This window comes from Hesperophylax consimilis, chromosome 6 (assembly GCF_061612785.1).
Source record: "Hesperophylax consimilis isolate HC1 chromosome 6, BYU_Hcon_1.0, whole genome shotgun sequence".
Taxonomy (NCBI): Eukaryota; Metazoa; Arthropoda; class Insecta; order Trichoptera; family Limnephilidae; genus Hesperophylax; species Hesperophylax consimilis.
Window position 1 is genome coordinate 21,546,840 of NC_142841.1, and position 27,656 is coordinate 21,574,495.

The 27,656-nt window shown below is 33.6% G+C and overlaps 2 protein-coding genes across 2 annotated transcripts in view; one reads left to right on the forward strand and one right to left on the reverse strand.

The window, feature by feature from the left end:
- The window catches only part of TkR86C (Tachykinin-like receptor at 86C), a 521,539-nt gene that overhangs the window by 159,601 nt on the left and 334,282 nt on the right, over positions 1-27,656 (forward strand). The window lies entirely within an intron of this gene.
- LOC149423061 (ionotropic receptor 21a-like) lies at positions 922-27,050 on the reverse strand. Its single transcript, XM_089632994.1, has 3 exons — positions 26,923-27,050; positions 25,247-26,403; positions 922-1,046 (listed from the first exon to the last, which is right to left on the reverse strand). The coding sequence occupies exons 1-3, from the start codon at positions 27,048-27,050 to the stop codon at positions 922-924; spliced, it is 1,410 nt and encodes a 469-aa protein (XP_089489120.1).

Genomic DNA, 27,656 nt, shown 5'->3' on the forward strand with positions numbered 1-27,656 from the left:
TTTTGGAGATTTTCCTTTTCTACTAGTTAGTATTTATATTGTATTGTATTATTTATATTCATATGTTCTTCATTAATCTTCTGTGGAAACTTTACTGGTTTATGCAACTTGGTAAAAATGATTTGTATTAAAATATATTTGTACAACTGTTTGTTTCCCAAATTAAATAAAATAAAAAATAAAGTAAATTAGTAAAATAATTTAATGAAGAAATGCTAATAAAATGAAGTAGGTTTAAAAAAAAATTTCTGTTGGCAATATTTTTAAACATCTTTGGTTGGTGAGACAAGCAAAGTAAATAGTATTTTTTTCTGTGTATAATCAGTTTTTAAGTCTTTTTCAATCAATCAATCAATTTAAAATGTAGAAAAGACATTCAAACTTCTTTCCACAAAACTGTTTTGTTAGCAGCTGTTCCTTGCCCCCGGATCTTGACTTCAGCAAACATCGGTTTTCCAGGTATAACTAGCCGCATATCCCTCAAATACCACATCACGCTTTCCAGGTATAACTAGCCGCATATCCCTCAAATACCACATCACGCTTTCCAGGTATAACTAGCCGCATATCCCTCAAATACCACATCACGTTTTCCAGGTATAACTAGCCGCATATCCCTCAAATACCACATCACGCTTTCCAGGTATAACTAGCCGCATATCCCTCAAATACCACATCACGCTTTCCAGGTATAACTAGCCGCATATCCCTCAAATACCACATCACGCTTTCCCGGTATAACTAGCCGCATATCCCTCAAATACCACATCACGTTTTCCAGGTATAACAAGCCGCATATCCCTCAAATACCACATCACGCTTTCCAGGTATAACTAGCCGCATATCCCTCAAATACCACATCACGCTTTCCAGGTATAACTAGCCGCATATCCCTCAAATACCACATCACGCTTTCCAGGTTTAACTAGCCGCATATCCCTCAAATACCACATCACGCTTTCCAGGTTTAACTAGCCGCATATCCCTCAAATACCACATCACGCTTTCCAACAAGCTACTTATGAAGAAAGCCAGGGAAATCAAAACTGAAAAATCAAAACCCGTGGACAAAAAACTGTAACAAATTTATGGGAAAAATTGACGGCTCTTCTGTTATTCGAATATCCTCTGTGGCATATATAAACTAAATAGCGTGACTCTATTTAAAGAAAAAAAAATCTTAAAAATGTGCGTAAACGAGGAAAAAAGCGAATTGGTGAAAAAAATAAACATATACTCAAGGAACCAAATGAATCAGCGGAAGATGTGATTGGTGGTGTGAATATTGTGCAAAAAAATCGTGAGATCATGCAAATACAAGAATTAAATACCTACTCATCACGAAAGTCAGCGTTTCCTTGGGACCAGTAGGAAAAGGACGCCAATTGGGCGGGAAAGCATGACCGTTGTAAAATCTAAAAATGAAAAAGTTAATGCATTTAAGCCGGAATTGCGAGATGATAGTGTAATGTTTTTAAAGGTCTCCCCTAGGTTCTTCTTAACGAATTAATATTTCGTCACGTTTGATTTGCAACTTCTCGCGGTTTATCAACCCTTCAATCTTAACGAATTAATATGTCACGTTGTGTCAATTTTTTGTTTCGACAGGGATTAATTCATTGAAGGATCCTTTTAATTGGTTGTGGTAACTTTGGTTCTTTTTAGATGAGGCGTGTTACATTCTGTATGGTTTGAAAATAAGACAATGACCGACTACCCTGATTTTAACTACCTTTTCCTACCTTGTTTGCTCGCCCAAACGTTTCCGGTTGCTGCAGTCGATAGTGTGCTAATATAATGAGACAATTAATTACAAGTACATGAAATTCGCTATAGACAATTCAATTCAAGATGCACAAAATTCTAAGTTAATGATTTGACTATGGATTGTTAGTTTTGTGAGTTATTTCTATGAGTAGGTATTTTTGGGAATAGCTAGAGACAAAACATGTGTTGCTTTCGATTGGTCTCCGTCCAAATCTCATCCATCAACGTGACCAGCTCGAGAGCAGCCAAGTTGATGGTCCACTCCCAACACCTCCAGAAATGAATTGAATATCGCTCAGCGACAGATGAAATAATGACATGTTTTGCCTCCTGCCGGAGGGTGATGAAGGTGGGATGTGGGTCCTTGGTGGTAAATGATGATGTTGATGATGATGATGATTGAAGAAGATTCATCTTATACCGTTAGGTACAAGGAGCTGCTCCGGTCCGGTGGCATGACAGCCTGGTGTCAGGAACCATTTGGGTCACGTGGGTAGCGCGAGGTCTAGGTCGCGTCAACCTCCCCCAAATCGATGATGAGTTAAGCTTCGCCAGCATGCCGAAAGTTAGGAGTCCACTCTACTAACCTCAAACATAAACATATACTGAAGTGGTTTGCATCAGCAACGTCAGGAGTTCGGGAGTCCCGTGAACACCCCTCTGGTTTACGCTCGTAAAAATAATGATGAATTCAGCTTCAGTTTGTTCGGCTTCGCCTCTGCAGTCACGCTACTCCAAATAGCTCCTGGCTCCAGTCTATACAGCTTCTCGTTCCAGTAGAGGTAATGACACATATTTATCATATGTACAATACAGAACATACTTCAAGTCTTTCGTCCACACTCAAAATAGTCATGTCAATATTTAATTTGGATGAGGGCGTCCATCCGACATAACGAATGTTTCCTAGACGGGAGATTTTACCCCACTTCAAAGTCATGGTCATTCGCTCTATCGTTTGTTACCCTCCGTTCGCTTCAAATATCAAAGAATGGTAGAAATTGATTTCCTCGACTTCCGGCGCTAAGGATCAGGGATACTGGAATCATCAGGTCGTGAATCTGAAATCATCCGATCTCCGTCAGCTCAAACGGTTTCAGTCGGAGTCAATTTCCAACCTAATTCTGGATGACTTCTCCTCCTATAGTGGGGTAAGTACTTATTGAATTTGACAGGAAGGACGTCAGAAAGCGCCGAAACAACTTCATATTCGTCACGATCCCTTCGTTCTGTCAGCGAGAAAATCCTCCCCATACGCCAGACAAGAATAGCATAGCCATTACCCGCTTCGTTCCTTCGTCTACCAGCTAACTCAAGTAGGAAAGCCCATTAGCAATTTTCGTTCCCTTCGATTTGAACTCCGTGAAAGCGTCCTCTCACCAGCTGAAAATACTCGAAACAGGGGTCTATTCAGGGTGACTATCTAAGGCTGGTCCGCCAACACCTTCGACAGAAACCGGTGCTTTTTACGGGAATAACTCAACCACACCTGAGCAGGGTAAAAACCGGCGCTACTCCACTGAAATAGACTATATCTCGGTATCCAGGGTTATCGACTTTGCTAACACAAAAGTCCCTATTAGGCAAGCCGATTACAAATTTCGTTCCCTTCGCTTTTGTCGCTTTGGTAAGATAGGACAGCCTACGGAAAATTCGTACACCTCGTCCCCGCCAAACTTATGAAAAATGAAAATCTCACTTGATAGAATAGGAATGCCAGACAGATGCATTCTCTCGGCGGCTAGCTTCAATCCGCTGCGTTATTCCGATTCAAAAATGAATGAAAAGAGTGATGTTTGAATAAATTATATTTAATTAAATATATTCTATGAATTCCGTATAACCTAATCGTTAAATATTATTACTGGAGAATTTTTAAATCATTTTAAATTGCATAAAATAGTCTGACTCATAAATAATGTCTATTGTTGAATGATCCAAAGCGGCTTCAGGGTAACCGCTCTTCGTCCTTTTGTAATAGCCAAGACCCGGTCGCTTCAATGCAATAGGTGATTTATGGCCTCCCTTGCTAACAGGTCCGGACCATTGTCCCAAGTTCTTCCGTTCAAGACTTCAACATAATTACCTATAGTACTCAAGTTAAATACCCCTACTTCAAAATACAATTGAATTATCTGGTTTACATTAGGGAAATAAGTGTTAATAATTAGATTATAATAGACTTACCGATACATCTTAGTGTCAACAATCCAAATAATTATAAAAAAAAACAAACACAGTCACATTCAATCAGTATTTAGCGACAATATCCCCAAACTTGACATATCCTCTATAGCTTCATCGTCATTTAACTCTTTACCTGTACAAATTCATGAAATTAACGATGACGATATTATTACAGCTTTCCATAAGCTAAAACCTAAATACTCCGTCGGCCCAGACTGTATTCCACCTATAATCCTCAAAAGATATGCAAGTTATTTTGTTCAACCTCTAAAACATATTTTTAACCTATCACTTCGCAAAAATATCTTTCCGGAAATGTGGAAACTAACGAAAGTAACGCCTATACATAAAAAAGGAAAAAAGTCAGAAATAGATAATTACAGACCTGTAGCTGTGTTGTCAGCACCCGCAAAACTTTTAGAAAGCATAATTTATTCACAGATATATAACCAAACAAAACATGCACTCACCGAAAATCAGCACGGATTTCGTCCCACACTGTCACCTTCAACGAATCTTATGAATCTCATTACCTATATTAATAATTCATTTGAAAATTTTGTACCTGTCGATGTGATTTATACAGACTTCGAGAAAGCATTTGATAAAGTCGACCATGATATTTTATTAAAAAAATTAAGTGACATCGGATTCTCTCAGAATTTCCTCGCTTTTGTGGCTAGCTACTTACGCAATCGTCGTCAGTATGTCAGTTACGGACACCATATCTCTCACGAATACAAAACTAACTCCGGGATTCCCCAGGGATCGAATCTAGGACCCCTTCTCTTTCTCTTATTCATCAATGACATTGGCAACACTATAAACCACTCAAAATATCTCCTTTTTGCTGACGATATAAAACTTTTCAAAGCAATCAAAAGTTACATCGATTCCATTCTTCTGCAGAACGATCTTGATTCTCTTGTCAAATGGTCGGAACTGAACAACTTACCCTTCAGTATTCAGAAATGCAGTGTCGTTACATTTACAAGGTCCAAAGATACATTCCTGTTCCCCTACCACATTAATAAACATGAATTAACACGTAAAAATAAGATTCGAGACCTTGGCGTAATTTTTGAAGCAAATCTCTCTTTCAAATCGCATATATCTGATATTGTCTCCCGTGCCAACAAAATGCTTGGATTTGTTCTTCGTAATTCAAGATCATTTACCAGCGGAATCGCAATCCGAAGAACGTATGAAGCACTTGTTCGCAGTATCTTGGAATATAGCTCCATTATTTGGGCCCCTTCTGAGCAAAACCATATTCTCGAAATAGAAAAAGTACAAAAGAGATTCATGCGTTACCTATATATGAGGGAATATATGTACTACCCTTTCCTGTATCCATCCTTATTCTTAGCAGGAATGCTCGATCTTAATACATTAGAAGCCCGCCGAAAAATATTTTTAGGAAAACATTTTTTTAAGATAATCTCTGGAACTATACATAATCCACCTATTTTGAAAGAGATTAACTTATATGTCCTAGACAAGTATACTCGTGGAAGGTCCCATACCCTTTTTTATGCTCCAAAAGCGAGGACTTCTGCCTATCAGAACGCCCCAGTCATCAGAGCGACTGAACTGCTCAACGAGTCTGCATTGACCATCGACATTTTTAACGTAACCTACAGGCAGTTTAACAATTATCTTTTGACGTATGTCACAAAGTAGTGAAACTGACCTTTTTATGTGTTTTGCTATACTTTTTGTCTAATTTGTAATCTTCTCCATAATGTATTGGTGAATAACCGTTTTACGGAGAACATGAAAAATAAATAAAATAAAAATAAAAATATGCAGTAAAATACTCATGCTGTTAGAAAACCACACCTTCTACACTAAATGACTTTAGCCGCGTTCGCGTCCCGACGATTAATTCTTGTTGACGCGCTTCCTAGTTTTTACTGACTCGACTATCTTGAACCGCTTTTTTCAATCTCGACCGTACCTTAGCTCTCACCAATCTAGACTATCTAAAACTGACTATCCGCCCGCGCTCCTTAACCACGACTCCCTTCTCCCGTTCTTCAACGCTGACCGTCTCGACCGTCTCCCCGCGCTTTCAAATCCAGACTCTCCCTCCCCAAACCAACCCCCCAAATCGCCATATGCGATTTCTAATTTATGTTCTTTTGAATTCTGAATGCTTTTTGTATTCAAAAGACAGAAATTCACTAAAGGAACACATCAATTATGAGCCCTAGGACCCGTCACATTAATTTAAATCGTTTCAAAACCAATAAATTGTTACTTCTCAAGTAAAATGTCCAATTCTTTGTTCAAAAGAATGTAACAAGACTCTTCCAGTCCAGTGGCGTGTCTGCCTACCAGTTTGTTCGGCTCCCAAATTATCAACCTATTTCTAGAATGTAGTAAATAATTATGATGTGATAGTTTTATTTTTTTAAATCTTCTTGCGAGATTTTAATTTAATTAGGCTTATTCCAAACTCGTCCTGTTAAAATGTTATTTACCTCGCTATTCATAATTATAATTCGTCTAAATCCTTAGAAAATTACGTAACTATATTTAACGGCGTATTTCCTACTTAGAAGTCATTTAGTAGCATTGCTCAACCTAGTTGAATTGTTTCTTACTGATCTGGTTAGGGTTTTTTTTTTTCTATCCGCCCCAAACAAAATTCGTCGCTACTCCACTGAATAAAATCTGAGAATTTTAGCACCACCATCACGGAGGTCTCTGACGATACAGTGCATGTTCCTATTTTTTTCTGCTCGACGTTCTTATCTTTTTTTTCCCTTGGCCGAACGCTATCAGTTAAACCTCTGGTAGGTCCGTTATGGGGCCCTCGCTACCTTTTTTGTGTTAGCGCCGTTCTTAATTGTTTTATGACTGAGCATACAGTAACCAAGATCTTGAGAGTTATTACGCACTAATTATTCGCATTTTTAAGCGTTGGGTAATTTGTATTGATGTTTTAATTCATGTGAATAGGACTCCTTCTATATGAACAATCTATTAGTGTACCTATATATTTTGCGGTAATTCAGTTCCGTCTAATTAGAGTGGATAATCTCTTTACCAATTAAATTGTTAAATTATTTCTTGTAAAACCGTCTGTCTAATTTCCTATTGCTCCTTACAGGACGCCTAATAATAATAATTATTATTATTGAATAATTTATATAGCGCCGCTTTCGTGAAAAGCTAACTCAAGGAACCTTATATTGTAGTAGCTACTAATATTTTGATAAGAGTTTTGTTGAACAACTGAAAAGCATCAGGGAAACCCTAGGTATAAATATGTTTATATGTAACCATATTTTTTTTTTATCACGAACTCTTTATTCAATACGCAACTTTTATTAGAATATTAACACTCGTGTTTCTATTTCGTTTCAGGAATCCTATTATTATTCAACCGTTTTGAATTGAAGGCCCCGATCGATTTTACATTCGAACTGTGCTTAAGATGAGTTAGATTATTATTTTTATTAAATTAAGTTGATCCCTACGTTTATTATTGTAGTACATATATTTTGTTTAATTTGAAATGAATTTAATTGTTTTATTTACAAAACTTAATCACTGATTCACGCCGTAATGTCCTAATCATCACTTTATTCAAATAGCAAGTTAGGTTATATCAAAATTGAATCAATTTATTGTAGATATTCACTGCACAAGGACACGGCCTTCTTCTCATGGAAGAATACCCGTTAGGTAACGAAACATAAATACTCTACCAGTGCGCACTTTTATTGTTCACTGAATCTTTTCTAACTTTTCAAGATAATATAAATCTGTTCCGTCGACCCACTTCCGAATGCTTAATTTCATAACAAGTGCCGTAGTAAGCGGTTAATTGTTTTTTTTTTGTCCCCGGGAGGGTCCGGTCTAGTGCAGGCGCATTCATATAATCTCTTTATTATGATTTTACAACTGTCTAGGACCTAGGGTCTTTCTCACCGTACGTCTATTATTGACTTTAAAATGTTTTGTTTAAATTGCACTCTCCCTTCCGTCTCCCTTTTTTTTGCTGTTTTTTTCTCTCCCCAAAGTAAAACGGGTATGTGCCTAGCATGGTGGTCGAAAAAATCCTAAATGCATTTAATAAATAATTTCAATGAATAAGGAAACATAAAAAAAAAGTTTTATCTGTTAATTCAGTCCTTATCGGAGGTTGGACATCAGCCTCTAGAATGAACTGGGTTTGTGTCTACTACTTGAAGAAACTATTTTCTCCCTCCACAATGTAATACCTTTAATAACTATGTCTTATCGGAGGTTGGATGACAATACAAAATTTTGTTTTACAATTTTATTTAAAATTTAAATAATCTAATTTATTCCCTACTGATAAATCCACGGATATTTTTATTTCGGATATTTAGCATCTAAAGCAAATAAACTTATGCGCTGGTATTAGGTCTACTACTGAAGGGACTATTTTCTCCCTCCACAATGTAATACCTTTACTCACTGTGTCCTATCGGAGGTTGGATAACATCATAAAATTTCGTTCGTATATTTTTATTTGGAATTTAAATAAATTAATTTTTACCCTAGTGATAAATTCACGTATAGCTCAACTATTATTGTAGAAATTCACTACCTTCCGCAGTTTTGTATTTAAAACACTGAACTATTAGCCCTGGCTTTTTATATATTTTTTTCATTGTCTTGAACCAAACAGAATGTAAAACATTTTAATACCTCACCTCCTGGTCACGGCACCACTGTAATGTTTTTAAACGTTTTTTGGTCAAAACCAAAGGAAAGAAGCCAGATAGATGTATTCTCTCGGTGGCTAGCTTCAATGCAATAGGTGATTTATGGCCTCCCTTGCTAACAGGTCCGGACCATTGTCCCAAGTTCTTCCGTTCAAGACTTCAACATAATTACCTATAGTACTCAAGTTAAATACTCCTACTTCAAAATACAATTGAATTATCTGGTTTACATTAGGGAAATAAGTGTTAATAATTAGATTATAATAGACTTACCGATACATCTTAGTGTCAACAATCCAAATAATTATAAAAAAAACAAACACAGTCACATGCAGTAAAATACTCATGCTGTTAGAAAACCACACCTTCTACACTCAATGACTTTAGCCGCGTTCGCATCCCGACGATTAATTCTTGTTGACGCGCTTCCTAGTTTTTACTGACTCGACTATCTTGAACCGCTTTTTTCAATCTCGACCGTACCTTAGCTCTCACCAATCTAGACTATCTAAAACTGACTATCCGCCCGCGCTCCTTAACCACGACTCCCTTCTCCCGTTCTTCAACGCTGACCGTCTCGACCGTCTCTCCGCGCTTTCAAATCCAGACTCTCCCTCCCCAAACCAACCCCCCAAATCGCCATATGCGATTTCTAATTTATGTTCTTTTGAATTCTGAATGCTTTTTGTATTCAAAAGACAGAAATGCACTAAAGGAACACATCAATTATGAGCCCTAGGACCCGTCACATTAATTTAAATCGTTTCAAAACCAATAAATTGTTACTTCTCAAGTAAAATGTCCAATTCTTTGTTCAAAAGAATGTAACAAGACTCTTCCAGTCCAGTGGCGTGTCTGCCTACCAGTTCGTTCGGCTCCCAAATTATCAACCTATTTCTAGAATGTAGTAAATAATTATGATGTGATAGTTTTATTTTTTTAAATCTTCTTGCGAGATTTTAATTTAATTAGGCAAATTCCAAACTCGTCCTGTTAAAATGTTATTTACCTCGCTATTCATAATTATTTTTTTTTTATTTTTTATTGTTTAACTTATAACATTGTTACATTTTACATAAAATTAGATGATCATAGGTAATAGTGAAAAACATAAGTTATTGAATTTCTACTCCAATGAAGAGTGCTAGCTCTTGAGCTTGGCGTAGGAGTTATTTGACAATTATTTCATGTTTATATCACTAATTAACATAAATACGGTACAATAAATATAAACTTAAAACAGGATTGTGACGTTAATTTTGGTTGTAACATGAATTGAAGTTATAACATTTGATAGGTGATATTAATTTTTTTTAAAGATAAATTTGACCTTCTTTTTGAATAAAATAAAATCTGGTATTTTTTTCACTTCTTCGGGAAGACTATTAAAATATCTTATGCCTTTGTAAATGTAATTATTGTGCATTTGTTGTGTTGAAAATAGAGGAATTTGGATGTTAAAATTATGCCTTAAGGATGAGTTAAATTTAAGTTTTTTTATTACAGTTTCTTTATATATTTGTAATATTGCATCTTTTTTATAGAGGTCTTCAATTGTTGGTACTTCAAAAATTTTGAACAGTGATGCTGAAGAGAATGTTGGTTTTTTTTTCAAAATTACTTTTATAATTAGTTTTTGTACCACTTTTACAGAGCTTAAAATTTTTTCATATGCACCTCCCCACCCAATGATTCCATACTGAAGTAATGATTGGACTAGTGCGTAATAGACTTTTTTCAGGTTGTTTAGCTTGAGAACATTTCTTAATCTAATGAATATATAGATACATTTTCTAATGCGCTTGACAAGTTCACATATGTGTCTGTTCCATTTCATATGTTGGTCTACAATTACACCGAGGTACTTTACTTCAGTTGTTTGGTTTAGTATGGTACATGATTTATTACAAACATCTTTGTTACATTTTTTGTTGTGTATTATTATATGAATGTTGGGGTAAGTTTTGAATTTATTTATTGTGAATGGTATATAAACTGTTTTTTTGCGTTAATTGTAAGTAGATTTGTATCGAACCAGTTTTTTAGGATTTGGATGTCATTATTTGCATTTTCATTTACAATTTTCCAGTCATTACCCTTAATTATGATAATTGTATCATCTGCGTAAGATATAACTGTTCCACTGAGGTTTTGTTTAAAAATGTCGTTTACGTACATGATAAAAAGTAATGGACCCAAAACAGTACCTTGTGGTATCCCAAAATCACTTGTGAGTGGTAGACTAGATGCGTGATTAATTTTTACTACTTGTGTTCTTTGGTGAAGATAACTTTTTAGCCAACTTAATGCTGTGTCATTAAAACCCACGATCTTTAATTTTTGTATTAGTTTGACATGAGATATGCTGTCGAAGGCTTTTTGGAGATCAACAAAAATACCAACACATTTTAAAGATTTGTCTAAAGCGTCTTGTATGGTACTAGATAATTTAGCAATGGCGTCTTTTGTGCTTTTGTTTTCCATGAATCCAAACTGGTTTTCGTGAATTATATTTTTAATCTTTATGAACTGAGTTATTCTTTTTTGGCAATTTTTTCAAATATTTTTGCAATGTTTGATAGTAAAGAAATAGGGCGGTAATTGGTTGGTTCTTCCGGATTGCCGGTTTTAAATATTGGTATAATTACAGATTGTTTGTACATGGATGGAAAAACTCCGCTTTGAAAACTTGTATTGATTATATGAGTTAATGGTTTTGATACTTGTGATTTTATACATTTCAGTGTTTGTATTGTGACCCCATCAAAACCAGGGGCAGAACCTCCTTTCATACCTGAAATAATTTGTTCAATTTCTTTTGGTGTTGTCGGTTGAAATAATTCAAATTTATGCTCATTATTTACTGTAGTATTTGGGTCATTTGGGGTAAGGCCTTGTTGGATTTTTTTAGCGAGGTTTTTTCCTACATTAGCAAAAAAATTGTTAAATACATTTGCGGCTTCTAGAGGTTTATCTTTACAGCAGATTTTTGAATCATTATGGTTTACATTGTTGATTGTTTTATTTTTTAAATGTTTTTTATCGACAATTTCATTTATGATGGACCAAATCCTTTTACTGTCATTTCCAGATAATTCAAGTTTTTGTTTGTAGTAGTCATCCTTTGTGTTTTTTATTAGATATGTAAGTTTTTTTTTATAAGCTTTGAAATGTTTTTGTAATGTTATATTTTCCGGTTGTTTTGTATATTGTTTGTAGAGTGTTTCTTTGTGTCTAATTGAGATGATTAATCCATGAGTTATCCATGGTTTGATTGGCTTTAGTTTTGAAGATGTTTTGTTAGATGTAATATTTCTACAAGCATTTATGTGAAAACTCAGTTTTTTATCAAATATTTTGCAGCATTCTTCTACATCGTTACATTGATATGTTTCTTGCCATTCTTTTTCGTTACTTAATATTTTAGTGAGAGAATTTATATTAATATTATAGTTGTATTTATCAGTATTATTAACGGCCGTTGTGGTTGGTAATGGGAGGTTTTGATGTTTGTAGTCATATTTAAATATACATGCAAAATGATCCGTTACAGTTGTTTTAATTACCGCAGATGATATATTTTGTATATCTTTGGTGTTTGTGAATATGTGATCGATACAAGATGGTCGTTGTCCGATAATGTTTCTGGTGTATGAATTTATACATGAAATGTAATTTAATTCTGCTAACATATTTAAATAGTTATCTTTATCGTTAGAGGAGTAGTCATTAGCGATATTTACGTTAATATCTCCGATGAGTATTGTTTTTTTGTTTCTATGATGTTGTAATATTTTTTTTAATTCTTCTATGTATGTGGTTATAGCAGAAGAGTGTGTCCGATAAATAGCAATGATATTAAATGAATAATTCATAAAATGTATCTCCAAGTTTAATAAATTGACATTACTCACCATTATTTCATTTACACTTGTGACAGCGTAAATATTTGATACAAATATGGCGACGCCGCTATTTCTGTTAATTTTATATTTTGTTGCATAGTACGAGTAGCCCGGTATATTATAATTAATTTCACTCGATGAATGCGTTTCTGATAATATTATACAGTCAAGTCTATTTAATTGTTTAATAGTTATTAGAAATTCTTCGAAATTTTTTTCCAAAGATCTAACGTTCATGTGTATTATTATTAGGCTGGCTGTAGGTTTTATATCTATAAAATCGTTTGTATTATTTACCGTGTCAAAAATCCTTTCGTCTATTTTATATGAATTATCTATTGCGTTTATTATAAAGTCGTTCATTTTGAGGTAGTAATAAAATTAACAATAATGTTGGCGCTGGGAATACACTTTACATTTGCAATTATAATACTACATGTGTTGGCTTGAATATAATCACTGCGTGTTAACACTTTGCGGGCGGGCTTTTCGTAATATTTTTTTGAAATATTGTGCATATTATTTAGGTTTTCGTTAGATTTGTGATTAATAATATGCATCATTAGTCGTAATCGATGCGATCCCTCGCAATTTTCAGCATTTTGTTTCTATAGTTGCACCTAATACTGTTGGCTGCGTGGTCCGTGGTGTTTTTTTCTCCATATTTAGAATTTTGTCTGGTGCAGTTTACACATGCTGGTACTGTTTTTTCTCTTCCCGGACATTTTGAAAGGATGTGATCGCCCATGCAGTGTGGGCAAATTGGAGGGCTGGTTCGGTGTAGGCATCTTTTAGCCGTATGCATGAACATACAGCAATGAAAACATTGAGTCAGTGGATCGCAATCTTCAATTTTTACTCGTTGAAACTGTATATTTAGTTTACCGAGTGCAAGGAGACTTTTTCGCATTTTGCCACTGGTTTCCATGATGTAGCTAGTGAATTGGCGCTGCTTTTCGTTTATGTTTGTGTTTTTTATCTCCGTTATAAGTGTGATTTTGTTGTCTTCACTTTCCTTGTAAACATCTTCAATTCCTTCGTTCTGGGTAATTATTCCGCAAACTATTTCGTCTTCAGTAAGATTGGATTTTAATCCTTTTAATATTATTTTTGGTCTTTTCTTTTGAATTTCATTTACCACCAAATCGGTATTCAGTTTTTTTATTTCGGCGGTTAAGGTATTTGCATATTCTTTTTTTGGGCATGATATTATTATTTTTTCTTCTTTTGTTTTTCTCAAACCATTTATTCCTATCTTTATGTTACTTAAATTTATTTCTTTTTTTATTATCTTTTCAATTTCTTCTGCTTTAGCATTATTTTTGGTCGAAGAAATGATGATTGAGAATCTCTCTTCTTCCCGAGGAGTGACTTTGGTTGTTGATAATACCTGTGCATAGGATGGTGTTGTTGCGCTTTTCATTATTTTTTCAAAGTTTCCCACCAGTTGGTCGTTTTTTTCGATAAGTTTGTCTTGTAGTTGAATTATTTGTTGTTGCATTTTTAATATTTCAGATTTCACTTCATTGTCAAGATCAATGATAATTTTTTCGATATTAGTTTTGGTTTTCGAGTCTTTAACGGTTTGTATTTTTTGAACTTCATTTTTTAGCGTATTTAACAACTCTTCTACCGTCATGAAAGTGTTACGTTGCGGTGTAACGAGAGCGCGAAGACAGTACCGTGGGACGGGCTGCCGTTACGAGCGTAAGGTTATAACTGTTACGAGCGTAAGGTTATAACTTATTATAATTCGTCTAAATCCTTAGAAAATTACGTAACTATATTTAACGGCGTATTTCCTACTTAGAAGTCATTTAGTAGCATTGCTCAACCTAGTTGAATTGTTTCTTACTGATCTGGTTAGGGTTTTTTTTTTCTATCCGCCCCAAACAAAATTCGTCGCTACTCCACTGAATAAAATCTGAGAATTTTAGCACCACCATCACGGAGGTCTCTGACGATACAGTGCATGTTCCTATTTTTTTCTCCACCCTAATAAATCTAAACACTTGTTTCTAAAACAGCTATCCAACATCTGGTAAACCCCTACTTCGTGAAATCAACTGAAAAATTCTTTCTAACCATAATAAATCAATAAACAAAAAATTTATCCCAGGGCAAGTTCATCACAATAGTCAAAATGCTGAGAGATTAAATACTATTTCAATGAAAATATTGGGTCGCAGGATATCGTAAGCCTGAAAAAGGATTTAAATGTGTGTGAACAGCGAGATTGACAAGAGAAATGCAAAAAAATCGTTTGTCTCGCCATTATTTAATGTGTAAGAAAGAGTTGCAGCATTATTGTGATAAGGAACGAAAGCTTATTGTCTTTTTTGTGCCTTCGTTGCGACGTAACCGTGAAAATAATAAAAGAAGGATTTTGTTGCCTGCAACAGGTAAAAGACTAAGTGTTGTCACACACTCCTTGCTTCATCCACATTTAAACATCAAAGCGCTTAGTACTCTAAACAATTAGTTGCCTGCAACGGGCAAAACGGCTAGTGCTTTAATTAATGTTCTAATGATTGTTTACTAAATAAATAAATAAAAAGTAGCCAAATTCGTAGGTTTAATCGTTGGGTTTTCTTTGCTTTGCAGAAATACAAAAATGCCAAAATAGTCCGGTCGTAATCAGTACTCGGTAGTACAGACAGACCTGTCAGATCGCTATTTAAGACGGGTAGTTTCACAGAATTTCAAAAATTCATCAAATATCACAGTTGAGTTTCAAGTTCTGTGAAGGTTCTATCCAAGTTCTGTTAATATTTCAGATTTTTTAAGCAAGTGGTCAATAATTATATAATAATAGAACATTAATAAAACCTTCACAACTTGAAACACTTTGAAATTTGATGAATTGTTCAAATTCTGTGAAACAACCCGTCCTTTGTGATTTTTTCATTTTCTTATTTTTTTTTAATTTTCTCTTGAAATCAAACATCACAATTTATGAAAAAAATCCTTAATTGATGATCTTATCTTCTTTATTCCATGTAAATTTCCTTCTCTTTATTTCTTAAAAATTTTAAGTTGGAACAAATTACGAAGAATTTTTAATGAGGATCCTACACAAATACGGTCCGTCAGAGTTAATTATCCTTAAGAAATTTGCATCTATTTATGTTCTGCAGGTAAAAGTTTTTGCGCAGTGTTAATTGCTGTCCCAACACAACCGTGCTCAGAAGGTTGGCTTTGAATTGCAATAGTGGGAATCCCCTACCTTTTCTTTAGTTTATATAAATATTTTACTTTGCGAGTTAGAAAATATGAATTTAACCTTATAGCTAGTGTATTTTTTTTTTATTATAGCAACTATTTAAACATTGTACATACAAAATATGATATTAACTATATGTACAGTAAGTTGTATTTCTTAGTACTCTTCACAAGGGTAACCTGTGCTGAGGCGGACTTAAGTTTTATTTGGTTTTATTTTGATTTCTATTTTATTCGTTTTTAATGTTTTGTTTTTTCATTAATCTCTTTTAGCCAGATTTTTATTCTTGATTTGTAATAATTCAAATATCAATTGAATTCAATATACAAAATACAGCTTTAAAGAAGGCGAAGAACATACATAAAGGGTATAAGATATATACATAATTAAAGTTGAAAACCTCCCATAGACCAACTGAACACAATATTTCAAGATTTCACTGATCTGATTGTAGAGATGATACAAATTAGAGGCTTCCATACAAACGGAGGTGCATTGTATTCAAGGACACAAATAATATCTTGATGCATGCTAAAAAACAGTTATGTGAAAAGATTTTTGTATCAATCTTCTTTATTTTTTTTTGTCCTTTTTCCTGAATCCATATCCATTTTTTTTTCAACTTTATACTATATACGTTTTTATTTTTTATTAAAAAAGAAGATAATACTTACAAATCCAAAGAAAACGTGAAGCAGAACAGGACATAGTAAATAAATAAAAGGAACCTCAACTGGAAATCGAACCCAGGATTTCTGTCTTAACGTCTTTATCTAGTCGACCATTGGGACGTAATTTTTATGTGTCAGATTTGGCAATTTCATATTTCAAATTTAGAATTAACAATATTATCCAACTAAGTTTTGCCATCTTTTGAAAGATCACACAGATCTAAAAATTAACAGATGATTATAAGCAATAATTATTTGTTATCTTTTATGCCGTGCATAAAACCTTGTCTTATAAACATTAGTTTATCATTAAAAAAATAAAAATTAGTTTGTAAGCTAGAAAGTGTCATATCTGATTTTTATTTATATGGTATATCTATTGAGTTTTTTAAAAGTATAAAAGAATATTCATATTTTTTTATACACATCATTTGATATTATTTTAGTACAGGGTTTTCCAATAAGAGGTGTTATTTTGAATAGCCCGCTATTTCGGTAGATGTTAGTTTCGAAGCTGTCATTTTTTGATATTTGACATTAAAAACTACGCCATTAATAAAAATGCAACGATACACGCTTCAACAACGCATTTAAATTATTAAAATTCACTTAAGTGAATCAAATGCAAATCATCTTGAGTGATGAGGCCCATTTCCACCTCGGTGGCTTCGTCAACAAGCAAAATTGTCGCATCTGGGGCTCAAAAATCCCAAAAATTATTGTTGAAAAACTTTTTTATTTTCAACGTGTGACTGTTTGGTGCTGTTTATGGTCCGGTGGAGTCATTGGATCTTACTTTTCTGAAAATGAGGCTGGAGCAACAGTTACGGTGAATGGATTACGCTATCGAGAGACGATTAGTGATTTTATGGCTGGAATTGGTTGGTATTGATCTGAACAACGTATACTTTCAACAAAACGGCGCTACGTGCCATACAAACAACGAAACCATTGATCTTTTACGATTGAATATCAAAATAACACCTCTTATTGGAAAACCTGTATTATCTTCTCCTTCAATGTTATATTAGATTGGTGGGTATAACCTTCAAAAGTTAAAGAAAAGTTTTTCCAATAAAAAAAACGTTATTTTGATTTATTTATTATAAATATCCAAGGTTTGACTACAGTGTTAGTACGTAGTATTTTTGTTGAGAACGCTTTGACAAGCTGCTATCTTAGAGTTTAAAGTGACTTCATTGTATTCATTTATCGTTACACATATAATTAACATTAACGTTGTCGCATAACATTATTTTTAGACTATATTATTCTATTATGTACTTAAATTAAAGCTGTAATGGCACTACTCCCCATATCAAACACGAGGATAAAAAATTCAAAATTCAAAAAAATATTTATTTCACAAAAAGAGTACAAAGGGTATAGCTTAAAGGTTACATCATATTTCTTCCAGCTAACCCAACAAATAATATCTAGATATGTTTCTCAACTGAGAGGGATGAAAAAATAATGTAAATTAAAAAATCACATTTTCGCAAACATGAAAAATTTCAAATATAATTTTAATTATCTGAAAAAAATTACTACTTTTAGCAATATTTGTGTTCCGCAATGTTAGCAATTCTAATATAGCTATAAGAATATAGGTACCTATTATTTTGTGTAATCCATCTATTATTATTTTGTGAAGATAACGCAATTAATTTGATAATACTGCCTTTATTCTCCATTCGCCGGGCTGTTCCTGTAAAATCAGCTTCATTGTTACCCTTTAATGTAATTCTGAAGATTGAATAAAGGCCTTGGGATTCGTACGAAGTACACAAAATAAGCCGACGCCATGAAACCTGATATTTTATGTTGGTCTGGTACGTATGAAACTAATTCCGCTGCTTAAAGGTAGAAACACACTGGGTCGACGTAAGCGATACACGCATTACTACATTCCTTGGTCGACGTTCACACTGGTTCTACACAAGAAATGTTACGTGTCATGTCGCACGTGTCAAGTGGCATCTTGTTTTTAAGTGCACGGCGCGCAGGAGCGTCAGTTAATTTGACCGTAATTTTTAGATTATGTTTATGTGTTTCATTTGTCAGCAGACGCAACTCATACCTTTGTCATCATTTGGGCGAATTTGGGGACGATTTACCAAACATAACAGTAGATGATTAGATAATACATATTGTTATCTTCTTATATTGTTTATAATCATATGTTTTGTAATTCTATAATTCGTCGAGTAATCGACGTATTATTTATCCACAACCTTACACAATTCCCCCATTCCACTCTCACTCCCCCCCTCTTTCCTAACATGCTCTCCGTACTTGCTGCTCACATTTATATTTCACTATTTCACCAGTATAGTATAACATCATGCGTGTCCTTCATAAAACTCTGCATTTATTTTATATATATATATATATTTTTTTTTTATCTTAACCAAAATTATGTACACTTATAGAAAAACTTACATAATTCACGATGATTACTATTGTGTATCAAAACTATAGAGGACTAAGCACTTAATCAGACATATTTCACAATAATATTTTATTGAATGACGATTGTTACATATTCGGTATTTCTGAAACTTGGCTAATTAACTCTATTTTAGATCCGGAACTAGCACCAACAGAATTTTACAGAATTTTCAGACGGGATAGATCAAATAACATTACAATTAATAGCATAAAAAGCCAAGAAGATTCTCGTCGAGGTGGTGGAGTGATGATCATAACACATAACAATCTTAACGCTTACCCTCGCGAAGAATTGATCTGCAATGCTGAATGTATCTGGGTAACTATTCCTCCTTCTAACTATACCTCCAAACGTACTATCCATGTAGCCTGTGTTTATCTCCCACAGGGACAAGGGTATGAAACTGCACTCACTTCATTCCTTTGCTTACTTGCTAAAGTAAAAGATCAATATCCCGATGACATTTTACTTGTAATTGGAGATTTTAATATGCCCACCGTAATATGAAATATACATAACAATGATTCACACTTGACACCTGAAAACTTGAACACAATTAGTTCCTCACTTGCTGACACAATCCATTATTCTGAATTAAAACAAAAAAAATTAAATAAAAAATGCAAATAACAGAATCCTGGATTTAGTTATCTGTAATGAGGAATGCCAAGTATCTCGTGCATGCGATCCTCTTTTCAGCGAATACTTGCACCACCCATCACTCAAAATTATGCTAAAAATCGATACACTTCCTATTATTCACGCCCCACCTAAAGAAATTTATCAGTTTACAAAAGCCAATTACGACTTAATCAACCAACATCTGTCAATGACAGACTGGTCATTTACTCAGGAAAATTAGGATATCGACGTAGTAGTCGATTTTTTCTACAACATTTTAAACAGTACCATCAACCAAAAAGAGAAGATTTCTAAACTGGTATTCAGCTTCTCTAATTAAAATCATTAAAGATAAACAAAAACTCCATAAAAAATGGAAATCCTATAATAATCGAGTAGACTACATAGAGTTTTCAATCAAACGTACCCAACAAACTTACATATGCATTGCTTTATTCAGTACATAAGTTCAGTTGAATCTAATATTCTTATAAATAATTAACAACTTTGGAACTATGCTAAAAGCAAAAGTAAAACAAATGGCATCCCACAAATCATGCACCTAAAAGATGAGTCAAGCACCGGTGCTCATCAAGTGTGTCAACTATTCTCTAAACACTTTCAGTCCACCTACGTTAATGACAAGGACACGAATGATCCCAGTATAGTCGATAGTTTTACCTATATGAATAATCATAACCCGATTGTGAACGTACAAATAAACAATTTTTTGATCTATAAATACCTGAAGAATTTAGACATTAGCAAGGGTGCTGGCAGTGATGGTATATCGCCATACTTTGTCTCAAAATGTGCAAAAAATCTTTCATACCCCCTAATTTATATATTTAGAATGTCATTAAAAGCAGGAAAATTTCCTACAAAGTTTAAAGAAGCAACTATAATACCTATTCATAAAACAGGTTATAAAAGCAACATTGTAAACTACCGCCCAATCTCAATTCTAACGGTATTTAGTAAACTCTTTGAAAAAATTGTCTACGATCAAATTTATACGACAATTGTTCGCAACATACAAAACCAACAACACGGATTTCTACAAAAAAGATCGGTACTAACAAATTTGGTAAATTTCTAGATGTACAATATGGACAATAGAAACCAAGTAGATGTAATCTATACTGATTACTCTAAGGCCTTCGATAAAGTAAACCATTTCATCTAATTAAAAAATTAAGTCAAATAGGCATCCATGGTCACTTACTTCGGTGGCTCACTTCATACCTTCGGAGCAGACTTCAATGTGTATCAGTTACGGGAACTAATTCCAGTTTCTTTTCCGTGCCCACCGGTGTACCTCAAGGTTCTCAGGGCCATTATTATATAATGTGTATATTTATAATATTCACAAATGTTTTTTACACGCCAATTACCTAGCATATGCAGACGATAAAAAAATCTACTTTGTTATCAAATCAATCGAAGATTGCATTAAACTTCAAGCGGATCTCAATCGTACTCAACTACTGTGAATCAAATAAACTTGTTGTAAATACCTCAAAGTGCAATAAATTATCATTTACACGTAACAAAAATAAAATTTCCTTTGATTATACATTAAACGGGACACATATCAAAGAAGTAGAATCTAACAGAGACCTTGGGGTAATACTGGATGTGAAATTAAACTTCATTCAACACACTAATGCAATCATCAACAAAGCCAACAAAATGCTAGGATTTATAATACGTTAAACGAAACCTTTCCGCAATCTTAAGACTCTATATTCCCTTTACACAGCGTTCATCCGTCCCCACCTAGAACACTGCACACCGATCTGGACTCCTTTTTACCAAGCTCACATTGAAAAAATCGAAAGAATTCAAAAAAAAAAATTAAACACATTAATTATAAACAAAACTTACATTTCTCAAATTACACCGATTCTATTGATTACCACAACTTCAACTCCCTTCATACACGACGTTCGATTTTTGACTAAATCTTATTATTTAAAATTCTTAACAATGGCCTCGACTCACCAGAGCTAACCAATTTAATAAATATTCATATTCCAACAAGATCAACACGACAATCCCACTTGTTTCATTTACCTACATATAGAACTAACTTTAGAAAAAATTCACCAATTCCACGTATATGTGCCCAATATAATACTAAATTTCAAAACATAGACATTTTTAGCAATTCACTTCATAAATATCGATTAGAAGTAACACGTACGATTGAAAATTAATACAATAGTATGGAATGTATCCAGAGCATCTCCTATACTCATCCTAAATTCCTATTCCTCCCCTCTTCACCTAAAATATATATATATTTTTTTTATGCAATAAAACTCCATCTCCAATCAATTTTAATATAGGAGACTTTTTTGGCTTAACTATATTTAACATGTATATATTTATATTTATATTTTATGTATTAGCTGTTTGTCTCTTACCTTTACTAATAAATAAATAATACCACTCATAGATGTGAAATAAACTCGTTAGATACGTAACGCCACCCACTCCATATTTACTAGTGATTGATTATTCAATCTTTTTGACCATCGAAATATTTCTATACATTGTCAAGAACAAATCGATTATGTCAAAAATCATTCGAAATCACAGTACGAGACAATCGTTTTGATGCTTCATCGAACCAGGAATGCATGTTTATGCAAATGAAGGACCTACCAACCAAAATTTTGCCATTCGGATGTTCCACATTTTGTCTTTTATGTTGCAACACTGGCTACATACTTTCGTTTGTAAATCAATCAGAAGTTAGTTTAAAAATTACAATGGTGTTTCCCACGCTCGCTTCATCGAGACAGATTATAAGAACCTCTTTTGAATTTACTATTATTTTATTCCTTTTTGAAGCAAGCAAATCGAAATCGGTCGGTGTATGGTCGTCTGTCATATTTGATTTGGAGTGAATTTAGTATAAAAACCAGTCAAAAAGTTTTTTTTAATCTGTCAAAGTTGTAAAAACGTCTTCGAAGATTGGGGAGAGAAATATTATTGAGTATCATTTAACTTATGGGCTTCTTTTTACTTATACAATGATAATAATGATCTTTGGAGTTTTTTTTGTAAAGAATAATCATTTTATTTTCATTTTAGGCATTGAAAATAATATAAATAACCGTCCATCAAAATTATTTTTATCATTATTATAAAAATGATGTTCAACGATTATATTACAATCAGGTTTATACTACAATTAATTAATCCTAAATTAAGAATCTTTATTTGTGAACATTAATATTCATATTAATTATGTAAATAAAAATTTGCAGATTTCTTTTTTAGGAGCTCTGTGGTAAATTTATCCCATGCAAGAATCTCTCTTTTTTAAAATACACAAATTAATTCATGGGTTTTGGGTTGAAAATGGGGTGGTGCGGTGGAGGTAAAATAAATTGGTAAGGTTTTAATTTTCAATTTGTAAAATTAAAATTAATGGTTTTCAAAGTTGGTCATTAGCCTTATTTGGGTTTCGACTCGTACCGGAATAATTATAAATCAACAGATCTGATTTTTATTAAACCATTGAGAATGTTGTCTATATATTACATCATTAGGACAAATTATTATTACTATATTCGAGCCCTTCGCTTTGATCTGATTGTTTGGAAATTGTTTCCTGACTAAGTGCAAAAAGTTTTGCGAACAAAACATTTCATGCGGTATAACTTAATATGGTATCCTTTGCTTTTCTTTCCACTACACTTTTACTAGATTTTGTCTATATAACATTGTGGTGTAACTGCTACTCACCTAATATACCATACTACCTACCGCCAAGAGTAGAATCACAGTATCTTCCTTATTAGTCTCAAGGTCGATACTGTGTTTTTGCCAATGACAGCAGAATAACACTTTATCTAAAATGCCACTACTCAATAATTTACATAAAGTTACTGATTATTAATTTTTTTTTTTTGTCTACCGGTACTTATTATCTATGTAAACTGTATCCACGAGAATAGAAATATGAATAATTTGCATTAATCTCATGGGTGCTACAGCGTGTAAAATGGCTTTTGCCGCATGTGGCAAACAAATTTAGATTGCCAGGTACTTACAAACCTTTCTGTACTTTATCTGCGTCCCATTTCACTAATTTCAACATCACAACATATCCCAATTTGGGATGCCATTGCCTCTGAGTAGTTGAGACTTTAGTACGGTATTAATGGTTCTAAAAAGTATTTTTTAAAGTCGAATAAAATTGCAGTGGTTTGTAACAGAATTGTATACACGGCGAACATCTAAATTAAATGTTAAGAAATTTTATTGAATAAATTAAAACGTACACTTGTCTATTGATTAATGAATAAGATTAAACTTATTGGATTTCATGTAGTAAGTTGTTGTACGAAAGGATTGGATGAAAGTGTAAACAGACTTTTTAAACTTGCTGGATCACATGTGTAAATGCACTACATATATACATTGTAAGGTTATCACACGTTACTAAATTTAATGGCGTCACAAAAATAAGACATGTACAGCACCGCTTTGCATGGACAGTGCCGATTAAAAAAATACACTTTTACATCGATTAATTTAAAATAAAATACAACAAAAAACTGAAAATTAAATTCTTAAAATAAAATAATAAATAATACTGTTATAATTTTGTTAAATAAAAAATGAGTAGTAAATCAAATAAATTAAAGTAAAATAAAATACAAATTTGATGATAGTCAACCATATAGCGATACAAAATATTTTTTTCGAATATATACTTCTTAACTAAAGACTGATGTTTAATTAAAAACTCAAAATTAGAAGCCATGCTTATATCGATCAACGTCTAGTGAAATCTATAAACGTCTTGAAAAAAATTTGGTAATCGTTTCAAAATAATAATTATTATGCAGAATTGCAGTTAAATTTAGTTTTCACTGTAATGGTTCCATGCTAACTCAACACAGTGATTATTCGGTGACCGGATAAATCATCACATCTTTTAAAATTTATATAAAGTCATGGAAAGTGATGAAACAAAAACTTTATTAACTGGGTCAAGTAGGTTATATTAGGTTAGGTTAAGTTAGGTTAAAAAAAATTTTTTTCATCGTTTCTAATGACTTTATATCACTTTTTAAAAGTATGTTGAATTGTCACTGTGTTGAGTTATCATGGAACCGACTATTCAACACACCTTTAAAAATGATATAAAGTCATTAAAAATGATGAAAAATAAAGAATAAATTACCTAACCTAACCTAACCTACTTAACCGAGTTACAAAGTTTTTGTTTCATCACTTTCCATGACTTTATATAACTTTTTAAAGATTTGATGAATTATCACTTTGATGATTTATCCGGTCACCCACTGTAATATATGGACAGTAGGAAAAAGAGTGCTAACGCTATTAATGCGATTTGGGATCATAACGACTGCATTATTCTATCTTTTTTTTATCACAGAACAATGTGTACTCCTCAAAAAAAAATCTTAAATAAAGAAATAAAAAAATCTCATTTGGAAATTATGTTTTATTACTATGTTATAAAGACTACATTGTACAATATATATAGTAAATCATGACATTTAGTAAAATTTTTTTACCTTTTTTTCTTTACATTGCAACACAAATGTTTTACCCGAAAACTAATCATCATCACTTTAGTTGTTTAATTTTCTGTGCTATAGTTTGTACTTTTTTCTTTGTCAGGGAGAAAACGATTTTTATCGCGTCTCTAATCGTAAAAAACACACATGTTTTCAAAAAGACTTCCACGCCAAAAACCACCGACCCCGTAACCAGTCCAACCCATAGTATTAAAAAACCTCCTTGTAAGTGGGCAAGAGACAATCGCACATCTTCACAATCATCAATGGCTGTTTTAGCTACGGATGATTGTCTCTGCACTTCAGCTGTCTGCCTTTTAAATGTCGTGCTAGAATCATCGACCCACTTGCTGAACAATCCGCTAGCTTTCAATAGACCAATTTTTTTGTTTATTCTTCCAATAAAAGGAAAACCTCTGAAAGTCGTTATCTCCAAAGGAATCGAAAAAACATTCTGCGTGAATGAGTGATAAGCTGGTTCTCCGTTTCGGTTGTTATATTCGCTTTTTGTCGCTGAAACGTATTTTAAATACAGCCTGCTAGACAACATGGAGAAGTCCCCATCTATAGTGACTTTATGTAAAGCGTGGTCCATATTATCAAAAGAAATATATCGTTCATCTATCATGTGGTCCAGGGTGTCATTGTTCTCCTGAAACAACCCTCTAAGTTCTCCAAATCCTCCGAACTGGAGACCACTTTCTAGCAATTCCTCAACGCTATCCAGTTGCGTTTCGTAGCTTGGCTCCGTTAAAACTGTAATCAATTTCGTCTGATAAGCTGTGATCAAAATGACCGCGTACAAGTTGAAGAAAATGAACAACATTCTCAATGTTTGAAATCTCGGTCTACTATAGGCGGATCCTCCGATGTTCATGTATAGAATATTGAGTGCGCAATGAATAAGTGTCTTCTGGTATTGAGACTCTTTACTTAGATTACCTAAAATATACCACATACCCATGCAAAGAAAGTAAATAAAAATCGTTGCAAGCCATATTTTAGATTCAAATATTATCGTTAACGCTCTCCACTTGGGCATTTCTTTAGCTCGTGGTACAACCCAGGTATAAGAATCTTGAAGATAAGAGATGCTTGAGTCAAAGTCTTCGTGAACTTCATTATCTGGATAAATCCCGCCTACAACTATGTCCGCTTCTCTGTTTATGAGCTTTCCCATCAAACCGTCCCATGTTTTATTTTTATGGTCTTTCACTCCCCTTAGCATACGTGTGACATTATGGATAAACCCAAAATTGAAGAATTCTCCGATCGTATCGAGCAAAACGTGCTCAATCCCGGTACTGTAATCGTCAATGGGGTTAACAAAAGGAGGCATCACAGTTGACCATACATTCAATGCACACCCTTTCATATCGGTCGGTAGCCTTTTCCTGAACAGTTGACCTGTAAAAGCGAGATTTCCATCTGCACACACTCCATAAAGTTGCACCGTGTCGTCTGTAACATCCGAAAAATTTCCGCAGCGTTGCGGTGGATCGTAAGGATTCCAAATAAAAACTGGAAATTTAGTTTTTTCTTCAGCGTCTTGTAGAAGTATTACTCCATGGAGTACGTAATAAGACCACAGGTGAGTCAGGACTTTTTCTGAAAACGTTCTGAGAGAGCTTTGAGTGGTGAAAGATTGCGAGCATAGCACAATGACGTAAGCTCTCGGATTCCACGACCTTAAAAGAGTCAGTTGGTAAACCTTTCGGATAAATCTTTCAAAACTGTCAACGATGACGACATAATAGTTTGCTTTATCGGCATATGCGATTTTCATTGAGTGTTCTTCTTTCTCCACAGTCATGAGAGACCACCTTCGCACGTGGTGAACTTCTTGCATAAATATGTTTTGAATATCTGCCCCCGGAGGTGTCATGTTAAAGGACCCTGGGATGACGATTAGTCCTGGTCGTCTGACGAAATGATGATCCGCTATAGTCATAAGGCATCTAACCGCATTATGTGTGACAGTTGGTCCCCTTGGATTCATTACCGTCTTCAATTGATATGAATCACCTCCGGAAACACACAAGAAAAATAACAAACACAAAATTCGTAACATAACTTGTTGATTTCATAAAAGACACAATATCATTTTGACACGTTTTCAACACGACAATCGGTCAGTTTTTCCAAAAAAAAATGTAATTTTGTTCATTCACGACAGTATTCATTCGGGAATATGTCTCTCTGATTTTTGGAAACATAATGGCTGTATAAATATTTACTTTGAAAAAATAAATGGCTAAATGCTTTCTACATGGTATTGCATAAAGAACTAGCGGTAAACTGATATTTTGTTTAGATTTCCACGGTTGTGGGAAATAGTATAGCGTGAGCTTTCCTAGTTATTATATCATTATCGTTCGATCTTCGTGTCGGATGATAATAAATAACAAGTAAATACTGCACGTTATTTAAATTTAATTTATAAACGGCACATCATTGCACATCTACTTAACAGGATGACTAAAAAACACCATAATATTTACATATCAATTAGACAAAAAAGTATATAATTTTTAAAATATATTATTTAATTCCAGGT

Excerpts from the sequence above, each read along its gene's own strand:
- LOC149423061 (XM_089632994.1), bottom strand. The coding sequence starts at position 27,050 with ATGACTATAGCGGATCATCATTTCGTCAGACGACCAGGACTAATCGTC. Across the intron at positions 26,404-26,922 it reads GAAGTTCACCACGTGCGAAG|TACCGGGATTGAGCACGTTT; the intron begins GTGGTCTCTCAT and ends TGACGATTACAG. Across the intron at positions 1,047-25,246 it reads GGAAGTCTTTTTGAAAACAT|TTTTGATTTCCCTGGCTTTC; the intron begins GTGTGTTTTTTA and ends TTGATTTTTCAG.